At 43.7% G+C, this 24,756-nt stretch overlaps 1 protein-coding gene across 36 annotated transcripts in view; it reads left to right on the top strand.

Moving 5' to 3' along the window:
* ADGRL3 (adhesion G protein-coupled receptor L3) overlaps positions 1-24,756 on the top strand; it is an 806,525-nt gene that overhangs the window by 427,974 nt on the left and 353,795 nt on the right. For all 36 annotated transcript variants that reach the window (XM_037896575.2, XM_037896573.2, XM_037896571.2 and 33 more), the window contains one exon: positions 17,758-17,867. In XM_037896575.2, the coding sequence (XP_037752503.1) occupies positions 17,758-17,867 (110 nt within the window). The remainder of the gene's footprint in view (positions 1-17,757; positions 17,868-24,756) is intronic.

A 24,756-nucleotide genomic window follows, 5' to 3' on the forward strand; every position in this document is an offset into this window, starting at 1 on the left:
TTTTCTAATCCTTTAATCATTCTCATGGTTCTTCTCTGAACCCTCTCCAATTTATCAACATCCTTCTTGAATTGTGGGCACCAGAAATGAAACAGTATTCCAGGAGCATAGCCACTTTTGAACCTAGTTACTCAACAGTAAGGTTCTGTGAGTGCTGGATGTCCAATGGTCTTTAATTGCTCACTTGTGGAATCACTTGTTTTGTTTGACTAGCCAGATATTACAGTTCTTCAGTAATAAGTCTCTGCTTTTGTTGCAGAATAACTCCAAAGACAGAGGAATGTGTTGTACTTTCTCTTCTCTCACATCCCACAATTTCTGAAAACAGGACCCTGATAAGTTGTTGTGAACACTGTCTGTGCCAAACTGATCTTTCACAGTACATTTCCCTCCTTCCTCCAGGACTGATGCTGGAGCTGTGATGTCAGTAAGATTCACAGGACTGCATGCTTGACAGAAAGGATGGCATTATCTGTTAATGTAACACAAGAATTATCCAGATCTCTTGCTATCACTCTCTTTCATTAAATGTGAAAGTTAAAGACAGAAACTTTAATGGTTTTTGTAAAATACTATCTATTGCACCAGGACTGCGTCTGATATTCCAGAGCTCAGTCTAGCTATCAAGCACCCACCATTCTTTATTTCCTTCTTTCTCTGAAGTGTGGAATTTCCCCCCAAAATTATAGAGTCTGAGAGGCAGGACAGATGAGTTTCGGTTGTGCAGCAGTGACAGGCTTCAGATCCAATGTCCTGCAAACTCTTATGGCCAGAGGTAGGAATTTGTTAGCACTGGAGGAGAGTTGTGAGTTCCCACTTGCTAGCAGGGCACAGGTCTTTCTTCTAGCACTGGTAGATGGGTATGAGGAATTGGTCTCCAAAATGCTTGACAATAACATTTAGAGAAGTCATTTTTCAAAGTTTCCAAAATGAATATTATAATTTCTCTCTCTCTCTCCATATTGGACCCACTGCGCCAAGGCACCAAATAGTTTCAAATACATTTAACCAAAACCACAGCACTTATTTGAAAGATGATGGTTTGTGGAGTCATGCGATTAATTTATCAGGCGCCTTTGCCCTCTAATCCAACTCCGTAGGATCATGTTAGTAGGCCTGAGAGGCTTCAACCAGTCACCTTTTTCAAAAGTCAACCTGCCACAGCAACGTTTCGTCCCCTCCAATTTAGAATTCCCAGTTCCTGCCCCAGTCACATCTGTCTAAGGCTCAGGGGATGGGTGAGCTTCAGTACTGACCCAGTGACAGCTTGTTCTTTCCATAAACATGTCAGGGCTGGATTACCAGAAGAGCTCAGTTTCCATTCAGGCACCTGAATGAAATGAGGAGGTTTGCAAAAAAAAACAAAACAGTCACTGCCCAGGAGCTCTTGTACGGGAACTCCTGTGTACTGAGCCCTCTTGAAAAGCTACTTTGTTTAGGTGCCTGAGTGTGAGCTGAACCCTATTGAAAGTCCAGGCCCAGTTGTGGGAGATGAGCTTTTCTGAAAACCTGGACTTGAACATTTCATTTTCCCAAGGACAATTTAACTTTGCATGTGTAGGATAGTATTTAATTATGTCTAAATCATTTAGAATATTTTTGCAAAACTCAGCCAACTAAAGAAAAAACAGCCTTGATGGTTCCCAAGCCCTCCAAAGTTTTATTGTTCCTAGTTGGTGTTATCTCACAAAGGTTCAGTTCAAAAGTCCCCTTATCTATCAGATTGTTCTCAATCCAGGGCATGTATATGTGTGTGTGTGGGTATATATATATTTATAATTTTACCTTCTATGCAGAGAGTTACACTGTGTGGAAAAAGCCTGCCCTTACTGGAGGGGTGAACAAGTAGGGTGAGGGGATGGCCATCGAAGTAGGATCCAAAAGGCATCCTAGGGCCCAGGGAAGGCTGGGTCCAGGCACACTAGGGGAGGGTCGCTCTGGTGGGTAGTCACAGTCGGTCGGCATGTGTGCTGCCTGGCGTCCCTCACTGTTCTATTGAGTGCCACAACGGAAGCGGCTTTGTTGCTGCTGGGCAGAGGCTCTCGACAAAGAGGCTCCCAAGCTGCCGCCTGCATACTCAGAACATTCTGCCCGTGGGCACCAAAGTAGATGATTACTTAGTAGACAGTGATAGGTTCAAATAACTCTGCTAAGGTTAACGATAATCTACCCTTCACTTATCCAAATCTTTTGACATGGCTGAACTGAGATGGAAAGCTCATGTGCACGTCCACATAGACACAGGCCACTCTTTATTTAACAACTACAGTGCTACACAGATGTCTTCCCTACGTGCCTAAATTTCTTAGGGGGTTACCTAGCTTTGTCTTTCTGGACTGTAGGTTGTGTTTGTTTATACTCCATCTACTCATTCAGTTATTGTATCAAGTTTGAGCTGGCGTTCAATACAAATGAGTTTAGTCTAAAGCATACTTTAACCCAGCAATCTAGAGGTGGAAGTTTAGTACATTAAACCCGCTCACACAAATGTTCATAGCACACTTGGATGCTATGCTTTCAACCCAGAAGTGCCTTTAATGTTTCTCTGTCCTTTTCCAGTCTTTGCTGATTGGAAGGAGGACACACCTGACTGGTGACCAACTACAGAGTGGTTAAAAATGGCAACAGAGCTGCCAGTAATTAATTGTGGCCAGGCTATTTTTTAACGCTTAGGTCCCCAAAGTGACGCATTAATCCACAGAAATGCAGTGGAAAGAGTGTCAGTCTTTCTCCCTTTTGTTAACGATATAACTGAGAGCACATCGCCTTTTTATGAACAATACTTTGAAATTCTCACGTTCACTGTTACTTGTAATTAAATTAAAGTATAATTAACTTTCACTGATGAAAGAGGAGAGGAAAAAAAAACACAGTAGCTTCCCTTGAGAGTGACAACAAAGGAAAATTATGTCCTTTATTTATCCCTCATTACGGACAGAGCAGAATGCTTACCATAACTAGCCCTTTCTATCCACACAAGCACGCTTAAGAAATGGATGGAAACTCAGGAATGAGAAAACTCGAGATAAAATGTTTGAGTTGCCATGACAGAGAACCATTGAACTAGGTGCAGAGTTCGTGTGGACTTCAGCTCCATGCTGCCCTCTCCTCCCAGTGTATTTACTTAATTTTAGATTCATGGCCAGCTCTTAGACAAATGTGAGGTGCTCCCTGCAGACAGGGTTGGCTCTCACTAGGAAGTGCCTTTGCTGTCACTGGAGTCAATATAAGATGGATCAACTAGTGGAGTCTTTTGGTTCTTAAATCCTCAGCTGTGAAGCTGGGTCTTTCCAGCTGTGAGTGGCATGTTCATTATCTCAGGATGGGGGTAGAACGAATGCTATTGTACCTCTCTATCAAATGACCTTAGCTCAACATTAGCTCCAGATTAGAGGTTGCTGCCCACTCAGCAGATGTGGTGGGAGTTATGTTGGTGGTGGGGTTGGGGTTTGAGAGTAACAAGGAATCTTTGTAGGGAAAACAATGCTCTGAAAGGCTTGTTATCTCAGCTCTCGGACTGTACTGTGAATGTGTGTAAAGTATATTTTTTATCTGGGTGCTACTGAAGTTGGCAGTGTAGGAATGAGAGAGCTAGTTAGCTTGATACATAGATAAGTGAAAAGCTAGGGTGTTGCTCTTTACAAAAATAGGCAAACTCAATAGTATTGTTGCAGGTTATTGAGCAAAAATCTTTCATACAATGGTGCCCTGTTTCTTTGAAAAATCCAGTGTTGCTTGCACTTTTTACAAATAAACGTTCCTTGTGCCAAAATCCTGCTCAGTTTATCTGGGCATGGGGAGCAGGGGGGCATAGCCCTATACTGGCATACAAAACAGCCATGCTCTGGGGCTCCAGGAAGATGGTTATTCGGGTCTGCAGGAAGGTGGAACAGAGGGGACAACTTGCATGGGGGCAGCAGTTTTGGAGCTGCTTGGGGTGATGGTGGCAAGCTCATGGAAATAAATTCTTTGTTCCCCTAAATGCCTAACACTGATCCTGGTGCTGGCTGTCACCCAGCTGGGCAGTCGTGGAATCACAGCAGGCCATGGTCTGTGTAGCTCCAGCGGCTGGGGTGGGGGAGGAAAAGAGACGGAATGGATATGGGTGCCTCTGTTGTGCTAGGAATTTGGCTGGCCACTAGGAGTGGGATCTTCTCCTCTTCCCCTTTCCAGTTGTCAGGCATGTGCCTGTCTCTGACTTGTTGGGCCCCATCTAATAAGATCATGGTCTCACATCACTTTTAGAGCCATCTCTCCATGATGTTCTCCTTGAGAATTTGACCCAGTCTCTGCCTCTTACCACCCAATGGCATGTAGGGCAGTCAGGCTGGGTGGCCATGGATTCCACCGCACAGAGCTGCAGCAGAGAGAGCAGCAAGCACCTGTGCATTGGCTTGATTGTGAGGGGATGCTGTCACAGCACCTGTGAGAGGTTGGGGGTCAGGTATGAGGCAGGAGAGAATGAGTCAGTGGGAAGGAGGCGTGTGTGTTTTTTTGCTGGGGGAGGCAGGAGAGTGTGTGAGAGAGGATGAAGGTGCAGAGGGAGGGATAGCTCAGAGGTTTGAGCATTGGCCTGCTAAACCCAGGGTTGTGAGTTCAATCCTTGAGGGGCCATTTAGGGATCTGGAGCAAAAAAAATTGGGGATTGGTCCTGCTTTGAGGAGGGGGTTGGACTACATGACCTCCTGAGGTCCCTTCCAATCCTGATATTCTGTGATTCTAAGAGATCACAGAGAGTATGGAAATGAATGATGGAGGGAGAGAGAGGAGAGTCAAAGTGTGAGTGAAGGCGGAAGAGAGCGCAACCGAGGGAAAAAGAAGATTGTGGGGAAGAGAAGGAAAGAGAAAACAATTATTACACAACATAGGAAAACTATGCTGAGGGGGAAAGAGTTTGTGAAAGAGAGAGGAAAAGAGATAAGAAGATCCGTGGCAGAGGAAAGGTGGGGGTGAGAGAGTGAAATGTGAAACGGAAAGAGAGAGGGGAAAGAAGTGCAGCAGTGACAAAGGATATTAAGCATGTTTTACTTAGTAGAAAGGGAAGATGCAAAATGATGCAATACCTCACCAAATTTAACTTTGTTTGTGTTTCTAAATGAATGGGATGAAATGTGCTTTGAAAGTGGGTTAAGCTAAACAGGATCAAGGCACTCTTATTCCAGAATAAGAGTGTTCACACATGGAGTTAATCAGGAACAACACCATGCGTAGACAAGCCCTATTTAGTTTGGTCCCCGTGGAAATACCTCATCTAGAGGAATTTTGTTAGAGTCTGGATCACTTGTGGCTTGGGCTGGTTCTCTCTCTGTCTCTCTCTCTCTCTTTTAATTATTTTTAAAAAGTCACTTGTAACAAACTGGGGCTGAAGGTAGATGAAGGAAAAAATTTCTGAAGTAAACCCAACAAGACTTAAATGCAATCAAAATAATGCATAATTGTAATTCTTTCATGAGGACTGGAATTTTTATTTTTGGCATATTTCTACAGAGAGCCTTGAACAGGCTGCAGTTCGTTCAGTTTGATCCTGTGAGTAAGGGCTATCCAAAAGCTCTAGGCCTCCTGATAGAGAATTCAACCTGTCAATAAAAAACAATAAAATGCAGCCGGTAGCAAGACTCTTGTGCAAACATTACACATCACTGATCATTAGACCTCAGGAAAGGTTAGAAAGTCAGCTTTTCTGTGCTGAGAAAGATCAATATAAAAGGACCATTCATAATGAAGAAAATGTTAGAGAATATCATCTCCTTGTCACCACCCCCTTCCCCTTTGTCCTTTGGAGGGAAGAAAAAACATTTCTGTGTAGGGATTCTTTGTTTCTGAAAGCTAAACACAAACAGAGACTTTAAATTTGCTTTTGCACAGCACGTTATTGAAAGCAAATGTGGTGAGCCAAAGACTTTTCTCCCTACTTGTGTGTCCCCCAACATGCATCCTCCCCGCATTTGCAGGCCATCATTTGAACTCTATTTAAACTCCTATTTTGAGTGAAATTTCTCTTTGTTTCCTGTTTACTTTCTCCAGGCTATTATTCCCTCCCACCCCCTCGGTCCTTCCTAAAGGGTTGATTTGGAAATATCACATATTGACAGGGAAGAATGCACTCCTAGCTGACTTATTTACTGTGACAGCTTCTTTGCTAAGGCAGCCATCCAGAGAGGAGATTTTGCATTTCAGAGAGGAAAAAGGATATCTTGCAGCATTGCCATGAAGGATAATGAATTAAGTCTGTCTCTTACTGTAAAACCATTAGAAAAGTATAATAGGCCTTGAGAAACAGGCTTGGATATTGATGGCTCAGCTATATTTGTGTGTCTGGTCATGTGGAGCCTGCTCTGCCTTTGCAGAAATATGAAGTCTATGTAAAATGCATTTCTGAGTTTCAGTTGAGGGGGGTGAGAATACTTCTGTTTTCTTGATTTGCAATAATGAGTGCAGACGTGCTCTCTTGAGAAGCACACACAGACATTAAAGAGGTCTCCTGTTATAAACATCTGTAAATAGAAGATAGCCAAAATTACAAATGGAGCTGGTAGTGACACCTGTAGTTAGAATAGCCAAACACTTTCCAGTATAAACCTTTGTTTTCAGGCACTTATAACTTTGCTGTATTTTAACTGTTTGGGCTGAAATTCTCCATGCTGGGTCTGTGTCTCAGACCGATTTTAATTTGAAAGATCCAGCAAAAATAGTCCAGCAACATGGGAGAACAAAGTTGGGGAAAAAATATATTTTTGGCCATGTTAAAAAAAAATCCAACAATTTCTTTGAGGAGTTTAGCATTTCCAGGATTTGGCATAGGAACGTGAAATTTGGCAGGGGAGTGGTAGTGGGGACATGTAATTTTTTGTTGTCCCCCCCATGAAAATTCCCCCAGATTCAGCTAAACTATAAACCTCTGAAATTGCTATATTCAGTGGGGTTTGCTAGAGACTTGCTGCGAAAACCTCTGAACACTCCAGAGGCACTGAGCGTGCTCCATTGCGGGAGACTGCTCTAATTTACAGGAGTATTAACTTGCTGCTCATAGGATTCTCTACAGTTCTGAACTGCTGGAGTGCTCTGTTCTCTGGCCACCTGCCCTCTCACTCCCGCCATGCATCCAGGCCCAGGGCTGGGAAGGGCAGGTCAAGCAAGCAGGTTCCAAGGTCTGTTAGGTCACCGTAGCTTAAAACCGTACATTCGGTGCAGATTGACAGAAAATACCATCTCAAAAATAAATAGCTCTCCTTGCCCGCTTTGTGACCACACCACTGTCAGAGTGATCACATGAGCCCACCTCCAGGGAAAGGGGTGGGGGCAATGCATGCATAACGTGCACCAGAATCTATGGGTTTTGCATAGTCTCTGTATAGATTTCTGGGCATGTTTTTCAGGCCGTCCACACCGCAGCGTGTCACATCTAACTGACAAAGGAATGCTGTACTGTCTTACCTGCCTTCCTCCCTCTGCTGCTGCTGTCAGCTTTGGGTGGGGGGTGCATCAAGGCTGTTCACTGTCAGGCCAGCTGTACGCTCGGGCCACCAAGCCCTTCCTCCGTCTCCTCTGCAGGAAGTTGGTGGGTTTGGTGCTCTGTGACCCAGAGTTGTGGCTGGTCCTGTCGGCGTATGTCAGTGACATGTTCCTCGTGGTCCATGACCCGGGCGACCTGGTGTAGGTGGAGGCCTTCCAGGCCATGTACTCAGCAGCCTCCTCCGCCTGGGTCAACTGGGTCAAGAGCTGTGGCCTGGTGGTCGGGGATGGGTGGCAGGTGAGCTCCCTCCCAGCTGCGCTTCAAGCCATGTGGTGGAGCGTGGGTCCACTGCTCTATCTCTGCATTTACCTTTTTGCCATGCATCCTTCTCCGCTGGAGAACTGGCAGGATTTGGAGGCCAGGATGGATGAGTGGCTGCGGAGATGGACAGGACTGCTCCGGTGTCTCTCCCTGTGAGGGAGGGCGCTGGTGCTGAACCAGCTAGTCCTGTGTGTGCTCTGGCACTGGCTCAATATCCTGAGCCCGGCCCCAGGTTTTCCTGGCCCACCTCCAGAAGTTAGTTCTGGAGTTCCTTTGGATTTTTGCGTCTCTGCGGGGTCTTGAGTCTCCCCTTGGAGGAAAGAGGACAGGGCCTGATTTGCCTTCACACTCAGGTCCATGTCTTCTGCCTCCAGGCCCTGCAGAGACTCCTTTATGGTGCATGTAGTCTGGTGTGGAGCACGTTGGCGCACGCCTTCCTCCGCCGCCTCTGGGGGCTCCGATATCACTGGCAGCTCCTTTATCTCCATCTGAGAGGTCTCTGGGCTGTCGGGCTTTTACCAGGACCTCCTCGAGACCCGGAAGCTGGTTTCGGTAACCAGGTGGCCGCCAATGGGGTAGATCTCCTTGCAGAGCCCCTGCTACACAGTCCCCAACTTGGTGCGCCAGAGGTTGGTCCTGGCAGGAGTTACCAGAATCAGAGTCGTCCTGGACAATGACTGGGGAGGCCCGGTGAATCCCCTGGCGTTCAGTCCGCACATGGGGCTCTCCATTCTTCAAACTCCCCAGTGCTTACTTCATAGGGTTGCCAACGTTCTAATAGCAGAAAAATGAACACCCTTGCCCCGCCCCTACCTTGCCCCTGCCCCTTCTCCGAGGGCCCCCCCCCCACTCCATCTCCACTCCCTCCATCGCTCACTCTCCCCCACACTCACTCATGTGCTCATTTTCAATGGGCTGGCTCAGGGGGTTGGGGTGTGGGAGGGGATGAGGGCTCTGGCTGGGGGTGCAGGCTCTGGGGTGGGGCCTGGGATGAGGGGTTTGGGGTGCAGGAGGGGGCTCTGGGTCAGGGGGTAGGGTTGGGATGTAGGAGGGGGTTTGGACTCTGAGGTGGGGCCAGAAATGTGGGGTTTGGACTGTGGGAGGGGACTTCCGGCTAGGGCAGGGGGGTGAAGTGCGGCGGGTTGAGGGCTCTGGCTGGGGATGTGGGTTCTTATGTGGGGCCGGGGATGAGGGGTTTGGGATGGAGCAGGGGGCTCGGAGCGGGGGCAGCCTGGTAGCCACTGGACATATTGCCACTTCCGGGAGCCACACGGAGACAGGGCAGGCTGGGAGCCGGCCTTAGCCGGGCTGCACCACCAACCAGACTTTTAGCAGTGCTGCCAAGCTCCCTTTTTGACTGGGCGTTCCAGTCGGAAACCGGACACCTGGCAACCCTAGGACTTCAGGAAGTGAGGGCAGCCTTATCGCCCGTCTCTTGGGTTTACCTCAAGCAGTTTCCTCGGGAGGGTGTTCCCCACCCACCACTCACCCCGGGCTCTCTGGACCTTTCCACTGGGCTCCTGCCCCATAAGCCCCGTCCGCCATCCCACCTGCACTCCTCGAGCTGGCTGCGCGACCTGCAGGCAGTTTGCTTCTGTTCTGAACGGTGGCAAGGACGCATCTGGACACGCTCATGCTCGATTCTTTCCTCGTGTCACACCCGGACACTAAGTGGCAGGACCTGTTGCCCCCTGTTGAGGGTGGGGAACCCCGGTGGGCTAGCCTGTATTCTGCCAGGGATATTAGTTGGCGGCTCTGTCATGGAGCCATGACCATGGGCATGTACCTGTTGCAGTTCACCTCTATCCCTGATGCCTATTCCTTCTGCGGCGTAAGGGAGACCCTGGCACATACCTACCTTGAGTGCCCCAGGTTGCAGCCCCTTTTCTGGCCCCTTCTGGGACCCACTTCTGTATTTTTGGCTGCACTTCTCCCCACCGTCTTCTTGTATATGGACACTCTGTCCGCGGCCCCACAAAGTTGTGAGACATCCTCATCAACCTACTCTTAGCGATGGCCAAAGTGGCTGTGTATACCACCAGGGAGCAGATGATGGCTGAGGGGTTCTCTGCGACTGTGAGGCCTCTCTCCGTTCCTCTCTCCATTGATGTATCTGGGCAGAGTTCCTCTGGGCAGTGTCTGCTGGCTCCCTTGACACATTTGAGAAGCAGTGGGCGCTGTCCGGGGTTCTCTACTCAGTGTCCTCTTCAGGTTCCCTATTTTTGACCCTTTGGCACTCACACTTGTCTTTATTGTTTTTTTCTGTTGTCCCCTGTATTTATTTGAGTCCTGGGCTCAGTGGCGCCTTCCCTTAGGCTGCGGGAGCGGCCTTTAGCTCCTGGAAGCCAATAGGTCTCTCTGCTGCTTCATATATTTCACGGCCACTTTTCTACAGTGATTGTGGTAGTTCAGTTCAGCTGGACAGGCCACCAGTGCGCTTAGTGGTTTTGAGACTAAAATGATTAATTCTGAAAGGCCACACTTTAGGATTGATCATCTATCTTATGCCATCTTTGCATTTCTGTAGTAACAAATATATTGCCCCAAACTTGGTTAACCTCATACTGATACTGAGCCAATGCTACTAATGCCTTGTGTTCCTGCAAAGACTTAAAATAAACATTACCTTGCAGAATATCCTTTTTTTTAATGTCTACAATGTCAATACTGTGTCTCTTCCCCATCCCCACCAAAAGATGACCTTGTCACTTAAAAAGCATTAGCATGTTTGTAAAGAAAAGCCATGCAGATGCAGTCAAGGGAGATGGTGATTTTTAAAGCCTGAATCAGGGGACACAAACTGAGTTGAGCCCTGCAGCTAGTTCGGGAATCTGACTGAACTGAAATGCTTCCTTCAGTCCCACTGCTTACAGCACAAGAAAACACCACATTTATATTCAATGTTTCATGTTAACAGCATAAAAAGGCTTTTTGAAGTGGAACAAGGAATTGTTCTACTGAAATGTAACCTAGAGGTAGGTGTACGGTTTATAGTTAGTGCATTTGTTATGTTAGATTGGCACAACTCTTTTGGGGTAAATATTTGTCCACATTTTGAAGAACATTAATGGATACATCGAGAGATTGGGTTGGGGGGAGTAGCTGGAGTGAAGTGGTACTGGAGAATGGGATTTCTTATAACTGAGGAGGACTCACTGTTTTTGAAAGTATGCATTAATTATGGATGGATACTGTTTTGGATGCTGAACCGAAGGCCTGATTTTCAGAAGAGCTTTGAGTGCACAGCTCCCTTGAAAATCAGGGCCCAGCTGTCTCATGTTGGGTTGCCACTTTGGCAAATGCAGGCTGCTCAGATTTTACTTTGTGCTTTCCCAGCTCTCAGGTGAAAACCAGAGAGCAAATCGGTTCTATGACGACTGACTCCTAGGGTCTGATGAACAGAACTTTTGTACTAGAATCTGGATACTAGGATCTGACTCCCCCATCTCACCTCTTCTGTAGGCATTCATCTCTGGGCAAAGTGGCTGCAACCCTCTAGAATTCTAATTGGAATCATTTCCCCTCTTTGCACAGATATAAATGACTGCACAAGGTCAAGTCAATGGAGAATCAGGCATTAGATTTCTTGCAAAATGGAAAAGCAGTGGTGTCTGAAACTTCCCTGCCCTTCGAACTTGTGTACATGTGGAGTTATTCCAGATTAACTATCTCTGAGTAACTCCATGTTGGGACCCTTTTATTCCAGAATTAGTGTGTCCTCATATGGAGTTACTCCAGGCTAGTTAGTCAGGAATAACTTCATGTGTAGAAAAGTCCTAAATCACAGCAGTGATTAAGTGTGTGGTGTTCCCAGTGAAAGGGTGAGATTGGCATTCTCTCTGCTGAGTGAGCCAAGTCCCTTCTCCCATTCATCCTAGAGAGTTCACGTGCGAGAAAAATGACTGCAGGTAGAAATATGAGGGGAGGGGAGTTGGAAAAAAGACGACTTTGTAAAAGATTACAGCTCCCTGTCAGATCTCATAGCAAATGGAAATAAAGAAAGCTAAAAGCACCTTAAGTACTCCTTTGATGCTCACAAGGCTTCAAACTCAGTTTATAAAATGCTGTGACTTAGCAGCTAACAAAATGGGTGTTGTTTATCTATACTAGTGAAATTGTCTATCCAGCTTCGCAAATCCACTCTGATCCCCTTCCCCGCTCATTCTTGGCTGGGTCATTATACACATTGAATCTATTTCCCCATGTTAAGTATCCTCAGACCTTCTTGTCAACTGTCTAAATGGGCCACCTTGATTATCACTACAAAAGATTTGTTCTCCTGCTGATAATAGCTCATCTTAATTAATTAGCCTCTTACAGTTTGTATGGCAACTTCCACCTTCTCTGTATGTATATGTGTGTATATATATATCTTCCTACTATATGTTCCATTCTATGCATCCGATGAAGTGGGCTGTAGCCCACGAAAGATTATGCTCTAATAAATGTGTTAGTCTCTAAGGTGCCGCAAGTCCTCCTGTTCTTTTTTCAATAATAATGGGGGATTTCAACTATCCCCATATTGACTGGGTACATGTCACCTCAGGACGGGATGCAGAGATAAAGTTTCTGGACACCTTAAATGACTGCTTCTTGGACCAGCTTGTCCTGGAACCCACAAGAGAGAAGGCAATTTTTTATGTAGACCTAAGTGGAGCAAAGAACCTGGTCCAAGAAATGAACATAACTCAACTGCTTGGTAATAGTGACCATAACGTAATAAAATTTCACATCCCTGTGGAGGGAGGAGGGGGACACTAAATAATTCCTCCATTGTAGCATTTAATTTCAGAAAGGGGGACTACACAAAAATGAGGAAGTTAGTTAAACAGAAGTTAAAAGGCGCAATGCCAAAAGTGAAATCCTTGCAAGCTGCAGGGAAACTTTTTAAAGACACCATAATAGAGGCTCAATTTAAATGTATACCCCAAATTAAAAAAACAGTAAGAGAACCAAAAAAGCGCCACCGTGGCTAAACAACAAAGTAAAAAAGCAGCTAGAGGCAAAAAGGCATCCTTTAGAAAGTGGAAGTTAAATCCTATTGAAGAAAATAGAAAAGAGCATAAACTCTGGCAAGTGAAATGTAAAAATATAGTTAGGAAGGCCAAAAAAGAATCTGAAGACCGGCTAGCAAAAGACTCAAAAAGTAACAGGGGAAAAAAAAAAATAAGCACATCAGAAGCAGGAAGCTGCGAAACAACCAGTGGGGCCCCTGGATGACTGAGATGCTAAAGGAGCACTCAAGGACGATAAGGCCATTGCAGAGAAGCTAAACAAATTCTTTGCATCAGTCACTGAGGCCGGGGATGTGAGGGAGATTCCCAGACCTGAGCCATTCTTTTTAGATGACAAATCTGAGGAACTCCCCCAGATTGAGGTGTCATTGGAGGAGGTTTTGGAACAAATTGATCAATTAAACAGTAACAAGTCGCCGGGACCAGATGGCATTCGCCCAAGAGTTCTGAAGGAACTCAAATGTGAAATTGCAGACACGTAACCTGTGGCACGTAACCTATCATTTAAATCAGCCTCTGTACCAGATGACTGGAGGATAGCTATTGTAACACCAATTTAAAAAAAAAAAAGGCTCCAGAGACGATCCCGGCAATTACTGGCCAGTAAGCCTAACTTCAGTACCAGGCAAATTGGTTGAAACTATTGTAAAGAACAGAATTGTCAGACAGATAGATGAACACAATTTGTTGGGGAAGGATCAACATGGTTTTTGTAACGGGAAATCATGTCTCACCAATCTACTAGAATTCTCTGAGGGGGGGTCAACAAGCATGTGGACAAGGGTGATTCAGTGGATATAATATAATTAGATTCTCAGAAAGCCTTTGACAAGGTCCCTCGCCAAAGGCTCTTAAGCAGAGTAAGCTGTCATGGGTTAAGAGGGAAGGTCCTTTCCTGGATCAGTAACTGGTTAAAAGATAGGAAACAAAAATGGTCAGTTTTCAGAATGGAGAGAGGTAAATAGTGGTGTCCCCCAGAGGCCTGTACTGGGACCAGGACTATTCAACATATTCATAAATGATCTGGAAAAAGGAGTAAACAGTGAGGTGGCAAAATTTGCAGGTGATACAAAACTACTCAAGATAGTTGAGTCCAAAGCAGACTGCAAAGATTTACAAAGGGACCTCAGAAAACTGGGTGACTGAGGAACAAAGTAGCAAATGAAACTCAATGTTGATAAATGCAAAGTAATGCACATTGGAAAACATAATCCCAACTATATATAGTTGGGATTATGTTTTCCAATGTGCATTACTTTGCATTTAAATAAAATGATAGGGTCTAAATTAGCTGTTAGCACTCAAAAAAGAGCTCTTGGAGTCATTGTGGATAGTTCTCTGAAAACAAAAATGATTAGGGGAATGGAATGGCTGCCATATGTGGAGAGATTAATAAGACTGGGACTTTTCATCTTGGAAAAGAGATGACTGAGGGGGGATATGTTAGAGGTCTATAAAATCATGACTGGTGTGGCGAAAGTAAATAAGGAAGTGTTATTTACTCCGTCTCATAACACAAGAACTAGGGGTCACCAAATGAAATTAATAGGCAGCAGGTTTAAAACAAACAAAAAGTAGCATTTCTTCAGACAGAACAGTCAACCTGTGGAACTCTTTGCCAGAGGATGGTGTGAATACCCAGACTAAAGCAGGGTTCAAAAAAGAACTCGATACATTCATGGAGGATAGGTCCATCAGTGGCTATTAGCTCGGATGGGCAGGGATGCTACCCCATGCTCTGAAGTGCCCCTAGCCTCTGTTTGCCAGAAGCTGGCAATGGGTGACAGGAGGATGGGTCACTTGACGATTACCTATTCGGTTCATTCGCTCTGAAACACCTGGCATTGGTGCTGGGCTGGATGGACAATTGGTCTGACCCAGTATGGCTGTTCTTAATCTGGTGGGTGACCCAGTGCTCCCCACCAACCTTTGCACTTCAGGAACTAACTAGTAGTTATTGCTGGTAATTTATAAACTACTGTCACACCCCTCCCTCCCTTAATGCTCGATCCTTTTTGCCTGTTTGGTGGTGTCCCGGAACACACACTGTTCTGGAAGACAGTGAAAGATTCACACTTGAATTCAGGACCGATGCTGAGAATGTGTGTTTGGAAAGTTGCTGTGCCCAGAATTGCCAACTCTTGTGATTTTATTGCGATTCCCACAATATTTGTGAGGGGTGTTGGTGGTGTGCTTTTTTTGAAAGCATCAGCACCTTGGTTCATTTGCTAACATGAGAATCTGAGCTTTCACTTACAAAACAGTGCAAAAGCAAATTTCTCGCTGGCATGGTTGCAGAGAAAAGCTTGAAAATATGAAGCGAGTGCATCCCACAAGGTTATAGAAACCAGAACGTAAATAAAAAGAACCCTCATTTTATTTATTTATTTATTTACTTATTTATTTATATTTCATGATTTTGAAGCCAACCTCATGATTTTTTTGAGCCTGACTCGTGATTCTGAAGCATATCTTGAAGATGCATTATTGTTATTCTACGTAACATGGCGGGGACTGTCCGTGAAGCTGTAGACACTATGGATTAGTCCAACACGATTGCATTTTGAAAGGCACATTGAGCTCAATAAAAGATTTTTGTTAGAAGTGAAATTTTGGATTATGTTCAAAGACTCTGCTTGGAAGCCTGCCTGCACACACTGTCCTAACTATCTGTATATCCTTGCCAAGCCACCTGTCTCTCAGTAGCCAGGGTGAGGACAACAAAATTAGCCCTCAAGTTAATACATTTATTCCTCCATTTATATGATAAAAGTAGTCTCTTGTCTGTGACAACCATCGGCTGGCATAAATCTCAATGGGAAAACATTACAACATTCCAGCCCTCTGGATTATCTGTTATCCCGCTAAATTGCCTGATGAGTAGGGTATCAGGTTTTATTAATCTTTCTGTAATTTTTTTTTTTTTAAATATTGAGCTTGAGGCACTCACTAATGAATCAGTTTTAATTTCTGGGCTAAAATAAAATTCTCATTAAGGCTGACAAACTGTAGCCTCAGGTAAACACAAAACATTTCCACTCCAGAGCTAAATGAGTTCCACTCTGGATGCTGGTGCTTCTGCCAATAGAAAGGTGGGGTCAGAGGTCCAATGTCATATCAGAGGAAGAAACATTTTAGTGAAAGTAACTGCAATGCTCTATCCCTGAGGAATTCTATATCCCGCATGGAAAAGGATGAAAACGAAGGAGTATATTGTCATTTCCCCCTCTGAACGAACACTTTCAGGAATTTTCTGTTTAGAACCACTGTTTGCTAAGTGAGTCTGTATGAGTATCCCAAACACATTAATAAAATATTCCAATAGCTCCTTTAGGAACATACCCGGTTCAAATGTATACTTTAAACTTTGGATGCACACACATTTTTCAGGTCAAGTATGTGTGTCAAATGGAGGCCGTATCTCTGGTCTCAATACTGCAACCATTTATACATGCAAATAACTTCACTTACGTGATTAACCCTGCTAACATCAAAGAGACTATTTGCCTGAGTAAGGTAACTCTTGCCTCAATGTGTCTTTAGAATCGGCTCTCCAGTGAGAACAAGCGTACTTTTGGAAATATGTAATATCTGAGGAGTCATGTGCATTGTAGCTCTGTATGACAAATGTAAATGTACTGTGCATTTGGGTGTAAAATACCATTCTTTGGGCACTAAAGCAGAACAGCTCTGTTCTTTAGACAGTTTACTTGATGATTGATTGTTTCTTTCCTGTTTGTCACTGTTTCCAGTCACCTTTTTGAATTATACATCATTATTGTATAGAATGCTATTTAAAGGGACACTGTTGATATGAAAATCATATTTGTGTTCATTTAAAAATATTTGTGTTTAGTTACACCTAATACTAAATCTGATATATGTTGATTTACTCTTTGCACTTTGTCTTGAACAGTGCAACTTAAAGTTACATTAGATTTCTATTCCCCTTCATTTTAGCACAACGCAGTTGAGTTTGGATTTCCAACATTGACAGAGAGTGTTTTTAAAAAATACAACCCCTGTTTCCATTGAAGTAAAAACAACATTAAAACATTTACAAGCAAAGAAAAGCCACAAAATTTTAGGTTTAAACTATAAGACAGCATTTTTCAATTAATGGATACAATAATTTATAATCAAGTCACTGACACAGTTAATGCAGTGCTTTGTTTAGATTTTAAAGACTGATTATTGTCTGACTGACTAGGGAGAATCTAGTTGCAAATGTCTGTGCAACCTTTAATCATGCTAGTCATCCTTGAAACTTCTTGGTTTAGTAAGAACTTACTTGGGTATGGGTTGTGGGATCAGGTCTCTTTGTCTTTTGAACAAGAGTCTCCATAGTGACATATCTGTGACCATTTAGTATAATTCAAGGCCCCGATCCTGCAATCACTAAAAGATGTGCAAAGTGTCTGCAGGATTAGGGCCTAAATAAATTAATCTGTCAAGGCTCATATTCATATCAGTAGTTTTGTTGACTTCAATGTGAGCCCTATGGGTATGAGAGTCTGATTGCATAGATCCCTTTGTAGGATCAGAACCTCAGTGGATATTTCAGCTGCATGCTTCATGGTTTAAATTTGTTGTTGATGTACTGGGTACACTGAATGGGTACACTTCAGACGTTCTCTTGTATAACCGTCGTACAAAAAACAATAAAAAGGAAGTAAAAGCTTAAAAAAAGAAATTCCGAACAACTTAAAACTATTCGCTCTCAGTAGCTTAGATGGAACTAAAATTATAAATAATAGGTAAAAAAAAAGCACTTGAGTGACATAAGAGCCTATTCCCAATTTTCAAAAGTGAAGTACTGCTACGCTCCATTAAAAGTCAGTGAGGCTGAGGCAGGGAAATCACTTTTGAAAATGGGTCTTAGACGCCTAAGTAACTTGGACACTTATGAAAATTTTACCCATCATCATCTCCATCCGTATTTTGACTGTCATTGTCTTTGTCTTTCAGATGCAGTAATCGTACACAGTGCGCAGTGGTAGCGGGCCCTGATGTGTTTCCAGATCCTTGCCCGGGAACGTACAAATACCTGGAAGTGCAGTATGAATGTGTCCCCTACAGTATGTATATTAATCTGTTTTCACTTCTCATTGATAGAGATCTCATTTGCTTGAAGATTAGGCCTTGAACCCATGGGGAAAAAAACAAACCACCACTCTGACAAAATTGACAAAAGTGTGTACACCACACCAGATTCAGTGGATAAGGCTTTGAAAATCTCACACACAGTGTGAAGTATACTCCTGTTAAATGAAACACTACTATTAATTAGGTTTTTTATTGCTTACTATACAGTTTTCTAATTGTAATTTGTATATCAAACATTTTTTAGACCGATCTACGTTATTTTAATTAGTGACACTTTATTGCTACCTTTTAAGTCCCGTATTACATCTCCTTGCAGGGACAAGCAAATAGGAAGCTAATTGATGAGAGTGTAATGTTGATGGTAGGAATTATGAAACTGTAATTTTCTTAATTGGTGAAGGGAAGTTACATGCAGGTCCTGAAAGCCTTAATTTTTTTCTAGGTTTAGAAAAATCTTCATCTGTGTTTGTAGTATTATATTTTTAATAGAGCAAAATCAGCATTACCAAAAAGTAAAGATGCCTCAGAATTTGCTTTTCATAGCAGCAGGACTCAGTTACGGTTCTGCTGTCAAAATAATTGTATATCGCAAAGAGGAATATAAATATTTGGTTAGCAATAGTAAAGAATCAAGTCATGCAAAACTAAATAATTTCTGGGTTTCTTACCCTGGATTTCTTAAAGCTCTCAAATTGTACACCTCAGGGAACAAATTAGGCAAAACTAAAATCACCCCTGGTCTTCCCTTATTAGTTTAATATGTGTGGGATTGAGTAGTGAGAGCCAGCCAGAAAACATTTCATTCTTCCGAAGCACAGAAGTTGACCCGTGGAATAAGATAGCTGGGATCATAAACAAATACGCTCGTGCTTGGTGTCAAGCCACAGAAGAAGGAATGTGTCTTGGAAGTGACAAGCGTGATCTCCTCAGGGAAAGTTATGAGCTTCCTCGCTCATGCTTACAGTCCCTCAAACTGTATGCACCTCTCACCGAGGAGCTGGCTGCCTGTCTGCTGTGGGAACTGAAAGGGTTGTAAGGTGATACGGCTGTCGAGAGATGGCTGGGAACTGAAAAGTGAGGGATGCAATTAATACAAAAGAACTCACTGCCCTTGTCACTGAACAAAAGTGACTTACTTCGCCAAGGGACCCTTAGTCTGTCTCCGCCGATTGGGGAAAACAGGGCTCAACATTAGGACTATGTCCATGTCTGAGTATTAAAAACAAAAACCACGAAGCTTCTAAATGCAACAACTGATGTCTTACATTGGGGCTGATTCAAAACCCATTGAAGGCAATGAAAAAATTGGTATCAATGTGCTTTGGATGTGACCCATAGTGCTTTATTCAAAATTACTGGTTTGCAGGTGACCTCCTAGCAAGGCAGTGTTTCATTTCATTACCAAAAAAAAAAAAGTGGGGGGGGGGAGTGGGGGTGAGGAGGTTGTACTTACCATAAGTCGTATTTCTTACAATTTGCAATTTACATGGCATGTATTATTTCCTCCTGAGATCATTCTGGTAAAGAACTAGTCATTACCAATAGCCTTTGTTGCATAGAAAACAAAGAAGAATAGCGGTGCATTGTTAGAGAGGTAATATGTGAATATTATGCCCTGAGGTGCTAATCGGTCTTATGTGCATGATGAAAAATAACTCTTGCGGTAGGCTGTTCAGTACCAAATGTACAGTAGGGATTGAATGTTTTTAATGATCCAAATGTGAAAAATGATGCCTTTAAAATCAGGTTAGGGTGTTGTATGGCTGTGGTTTTTTAATACCTACTGGAGTAATCTTTATATACTGCTGGAGGCAGGGATAATAATTGTGGTGAATTCTGACAACTTATCTTCTGATTTGCAAAATTGCAGCATTCGTGATTAACATTTTGGGCCAGATCCTCAGCTGGTGTATAGCTCCCTTAATTACAGAGAGCGACAACACCATACACCAGCAAAGGACCTGGCACATTGTGCGGGTATGTCCATGTGTCCCCGCCCCCCCAAAGGCAACAGGGTCTAGTGAACTGAGCACAGGGCTTGCAGACCAGAATTTCTCTATTCCGTTCTCGCCAGTGCCTGGCATTGGCAACGTGTTACACTTCTGTAGTAGTTTGCAAACACTATTTAGTTATGCCCCACAACATCTCCGCTGCATGAGGCAGGGAACAATCGTCCTGTGGCTTTCACAGTGAAAGTGCTTCACACAGCAGGAGAGTGTCAAGAGCAACATTACAGTCCAGGAGTGAAATCCTACCCCATTGATGTCAATGACAAAGCTGCCTTTGGCTTTAATGGGGCCAGGATTGAACCCCAGAACTTGTGCTTAACCCACTGAGCCGCACTGCCCCCTGGGAAGTCAATGTGAGTTTCATGGTGTCCGTTTCCTCTGAAATAGGGATGATAACACTTTATTTACCTAATTATCTACCACATGGCTTTCTTGCTGACTGTGAAGCTGTCACACCATTTACTAGCAGTCTCATTTGATGACTTGCAGCAGTGTATGGGGGAGGCGTTTATCCTCTGAGAAGGCAAACAGGCCAATCATCAGACCACCCACTCTCTTCATGTGAGAGCACCCTCTGGGTCACCTTAGGGGAGATACAGTGAGGCCAGTCCTGCAGCCACAGCCATCCGTAGGGCATGCTGGGCACATGCAGTTCACAGCACTCATCGGCTGGAGCAAGTGATAAATGAATGGCTGAGCGGAACCTCTCTCTTCGCGCTGGTCTACACTACGTGGTGAGGGGGATTGATCTAAGTTATGCAACTTCAGCTACGTGAATAATGTAGCTGAAGTCGAAGTACTTAGATCTACTCACCGTGGTGTCTTCACTGTGCTGTGTCAACAGGAGACGCTCTCCCTTTCGATTCCCCTTGTGCTTCTCATTGAGGTGGAGTACCAGAGCTGACGCTAGAGTGATCGGCGGTCGATTTTTTGTGTCTATACTAGACACGACAGATCAACCCCAGCTAGATCGATGGCTGCCCGTCGATCTAGCTGGTAGCGTAGACAAGCCCTTCCTTGAATCTGTGACTTCAGACCATATTAGTGCCAACACGCTGTGTGCAGTGAAATCTGCCATCTTTTGGCCAATCAAACACAGAAGTTATCTCTACCCATGGCTATGCTCCAATTTCGTCCAACAAGACCTACCTAGCCGCTCCTGCTTTGAGTTTGGTCTAGACGGTGAGGTTTAGGCTGTCTTTTGTTTGAGTGCCTTACAAGTTAAAAGCGGCTTGCACAGTACCACTGAGTAAACCTGAATTCCTTCTTGGCTATTTGCTGAGGTAAAATGGACTATGGTTTTTGGGCAATTTCCTGCCTCCATTGCAGATCTTCCATGGCGTAGTGGGGCTATTCTCAGGAACCGCTTGGATTCAGACTGTTACTAAAGCTGGAAACCTAGTGCCCTGTTACCTTTTTGAACTAAGTTTTGCAATGTGCTATTCTCCTAAAGAAGTGCATCAGCTTCTGTAATTAAGGCATTAATGTTTCATCACACGTTCCATTAGAATGTAGTCTCAGCCTGCTATGTCTAAGTTGTTGGTTAACGCCATAAGGTTTCAAATCATGGGCTATAGACGTTGCCATAGCATTAATGGAAATATTCGCTGAACAGCAAAGGAAAGTTGAGTATATGTTCCAGTAGAGCATCATTTGGGAACTGTCTGTAGTGTGATGGTATAGTTGACCTTGGACGCTGATGCTCAATAGAACGCGGTTGTGCCTGTTCCCTCAAAGAAAAACATATGGAATATTTTAAACTATCTGTTGGTTCCCCAATCCTGCCTTGCATTGGTTTTGTTTTTTCTCCTGTTTCTCTAATTTCCCATAACTTCCATCAGTTGCAGGGAGACTTGCTGGTGACAGTGCATTGTCCAGCGAAAGCCTCTCCATTTCTTTCTGGAAAAATGTAGCCTCTTATGACTTTACCAGCCCATGTTCCCTTTTGAAAATGGCTGGTGTATTACCTGTCCCTAGTCCTTGCTTCCGCCAGCCTCACTGACTCTGGGAATTATTTGCTTTTAGAAACAAAATGGATCTGACCTCTGATGAGGGATAGATTGTCCTGACTTCTTTCCCCTCTGGCTAAACAGGGCTAGTCGACATCAACCGGTGACCAACTCTCTCTCATGCTTAGAATAGTCCCCTATATTTTTAAATGCTGACAAGGTGATGGGGGACGGGGGAGAAGCAACACTTAACTATCATTCATCTCTTTGTTAAAGACTGGTTTAAAAAAAACATAGATGTTGAATTCACATTTCCCTGTTGTGGTATTGATGAAAAAAAGGGTAATTTCTTTGCTAGAAATACTCTTTTTATTGCTGACAGAAGAGTGGGCTGGCTTACATATCAATAAAAGTGAAGGATGTTAAGTGTGATGTGGGAACAGAATTCAATAAAGTTTTATTGTATCACAAGTGGACAGAAGTGCGTTTAAAAACATTAAATGAAAGCTCACAATATCTGCTCCGCTGGACCTTAGGGCCAGTGAATAGACAGATAATTGAATAATGACAGTTTTAAGAGAATCCAAGCACTAGAAAGCAATCTGATACTTTTATTGCTTTAAGATTGCTGAGGCGGGGGGAGGGGGGAAGATGAGAGAAAATTGCAACCTGAAAACAATTTAATGAAACCACTTCTCCCAAGAATACTGTTCTTAATTATTTTTGAGTGCCATACCATTTTTGAATCCTGTATTCTCACCTCCCTTGCATTTCTTTGTGGGGGTTTCCTTCCTGCAGTTCTTAACCACCGACAGCTGAGAAACAATGTTTTCAAGCTCTCACAGCAATGCATTGCTGGGTGCCAGTTTTTACATAAATGGTCCTGTGGTTCCTTCAGATACCATCCCTCTGTGTTATTCCCTTCCCAGGGGGCAGGCCATCCGTCCATGCTCTCCCCCAAAAGAAAATGACAAATGTTCCTAAGGGGTTAAACATGGCTGTGTATACTCTGGTTTGGTAATGAAAGCATCCCTGCTAAAGCAAAGCTTCCCGTGTTCTACTTAGTTAAATGAATGACTTTGATGCGTGGGCTGGGGACCATAAGAAATACTAACCTAACCACCCGTTATGGTTATTTCTGATTCTAAGCAAAGACTCTTTACTTTGTATCCTGCTGACAAACTGCCTTTCTTCCAAAGCATACAATTTCATAGGCATTGCAGCCAAACAAACAAACGAAATCAAAACAAAACAAAATCAGTTTTGTATTCATTGGAATTCCCAGATTCCCTTGTTAGTTCTTTTTCTTCCTCAGAGTCAGAAACAAAGGAAGCATTACTTACCCTACCAGTCTCCTTTCACTATATTATTGGTGGGGCGAGTGCACATTTACAAGTGCCAACAGAAATGTGCCCGTGATTGAAATAATATAATACTATGTGAGTTTTGCAAATCAGCAGTCTCTTAGCCTGCAGGTGTAGATATCAGCATAGGCGTGCACACAGTTTTCAAGAATGAAATAAAAACTGATGCTGGTGTTCAGGAAGAATAAATATTTTAGATGAATCAAGAAACTTAGGAGGCTGAAATTTAAAACGAAATATCCAGAGACACTCTGGGAAACAGATTCACAAATAAAAAAGGGTATTTTCCTTCCTAGGTTTGGTTTTAACCTTGAAGGCCCAATTTAAAGGAACTAAGCCTTTTTAGCAGGTGTTAGTGGGCATAATTTTTACACACACGTCAGAGGTGTGATGAAAGCAATGGAGGTGTTAGAGCTTCTCAAAAAAGAGAGGTTGAAAAGATCTGTTGTAATGGGTTGTTATGCAACCTAAATATTAGGGTTGCTACCAGCTTCCCATGTAATTTTCAGTGTGCTCCTAACAAACGCCCATTAAAACAGTGTGGTTTTTTAATTTCTTTCTGGTATGTATCAATCTGCACTAAGCATTGCCCAACCAAGCAGCCCAGTAGGTCTCATAGAGATGAGGTGACTGGGGCAGTCTCTTTCACGGAAGGTAAGTCTGTATTCTCTATCTAAGGTACTTACTTGGTTCCCCTTATCATAGTATTTGAGCACTTCACAACCTTTCATCTATTTATCCTCATAACACTCCTTTCAATTAGGAAGTGCTATTATCCCCCTTTAACAGATGGGAAACGGGGCAAATCAGTTAGCCTCTCTGTGCCTCAAAGTCACACAGGAAGTCTGTGGTGGGTAAGGGATTTGAGCACAGGTCTCCCAAATCCCAAGCTAGTGCCCTAGACACTGGACCATCCTTCCTCCCCATGTGTTGCTCTTAAATGCCCCTGTCAGTTAGCTGCAGGAATGGCAACACCATCTCAAATGAGCCGCATATGTTTAATGGCAGTAAGGACAAGGCAGTATTCTCTCGTTGTGGTTACAGCTGTTCTTAGGGAGTGTGTGCTGAGCAAAAATCCCACACCTAGCTGCCTTCTGGTCCACCCATTGCAAAGGTCAGAAAAGAAATATGGGAAAGAGAGCTGGAATCTCCATGAGCCTGTCAGCTGATCTCTGATTGGAGAGCTTTTATTGCACAGTGGTGATGTGTCGAGGGCAGTAAGAACACGGCTTGTTGGACATGTATTAGCACTTAGAAAAAAAATCTTATGGCTTGTAAAGTGAACCTATTTGTTATGGAAGAGTCAGGGAGAAGGATTATAAACCCAACCATGTCTTATTTTTTTTTAACAGAGACACTTGTCAAGACTATCACCAGCCCTTTAAACTGACTTCCTGATTTATAGATATTGATCCATCTTAGCTCAAACATAGACCGGACTTAGATCTGCATATCCTCACCGTTCAGAGGTAGTCAGGGTTTTGGGTTAGGTGCATTTCCAAGCTAAAACCACTAATAAATGGTTTAGTGGAAGAGGTG

This window comes from Chelonia mydas, chromosome 4, assembly GCF_015237465.2.
Source record: "Chelonia mydas isolate rCheMyd1 chromosome 4, rCheMyd1.pri.v2, whole genome shotgun sequence".
Taxonomy (NCBI): Eukaryota; Metazoa; Chordata; order Testudines; family Cheloniidae; genus Chelonia; species Chelonia mydas.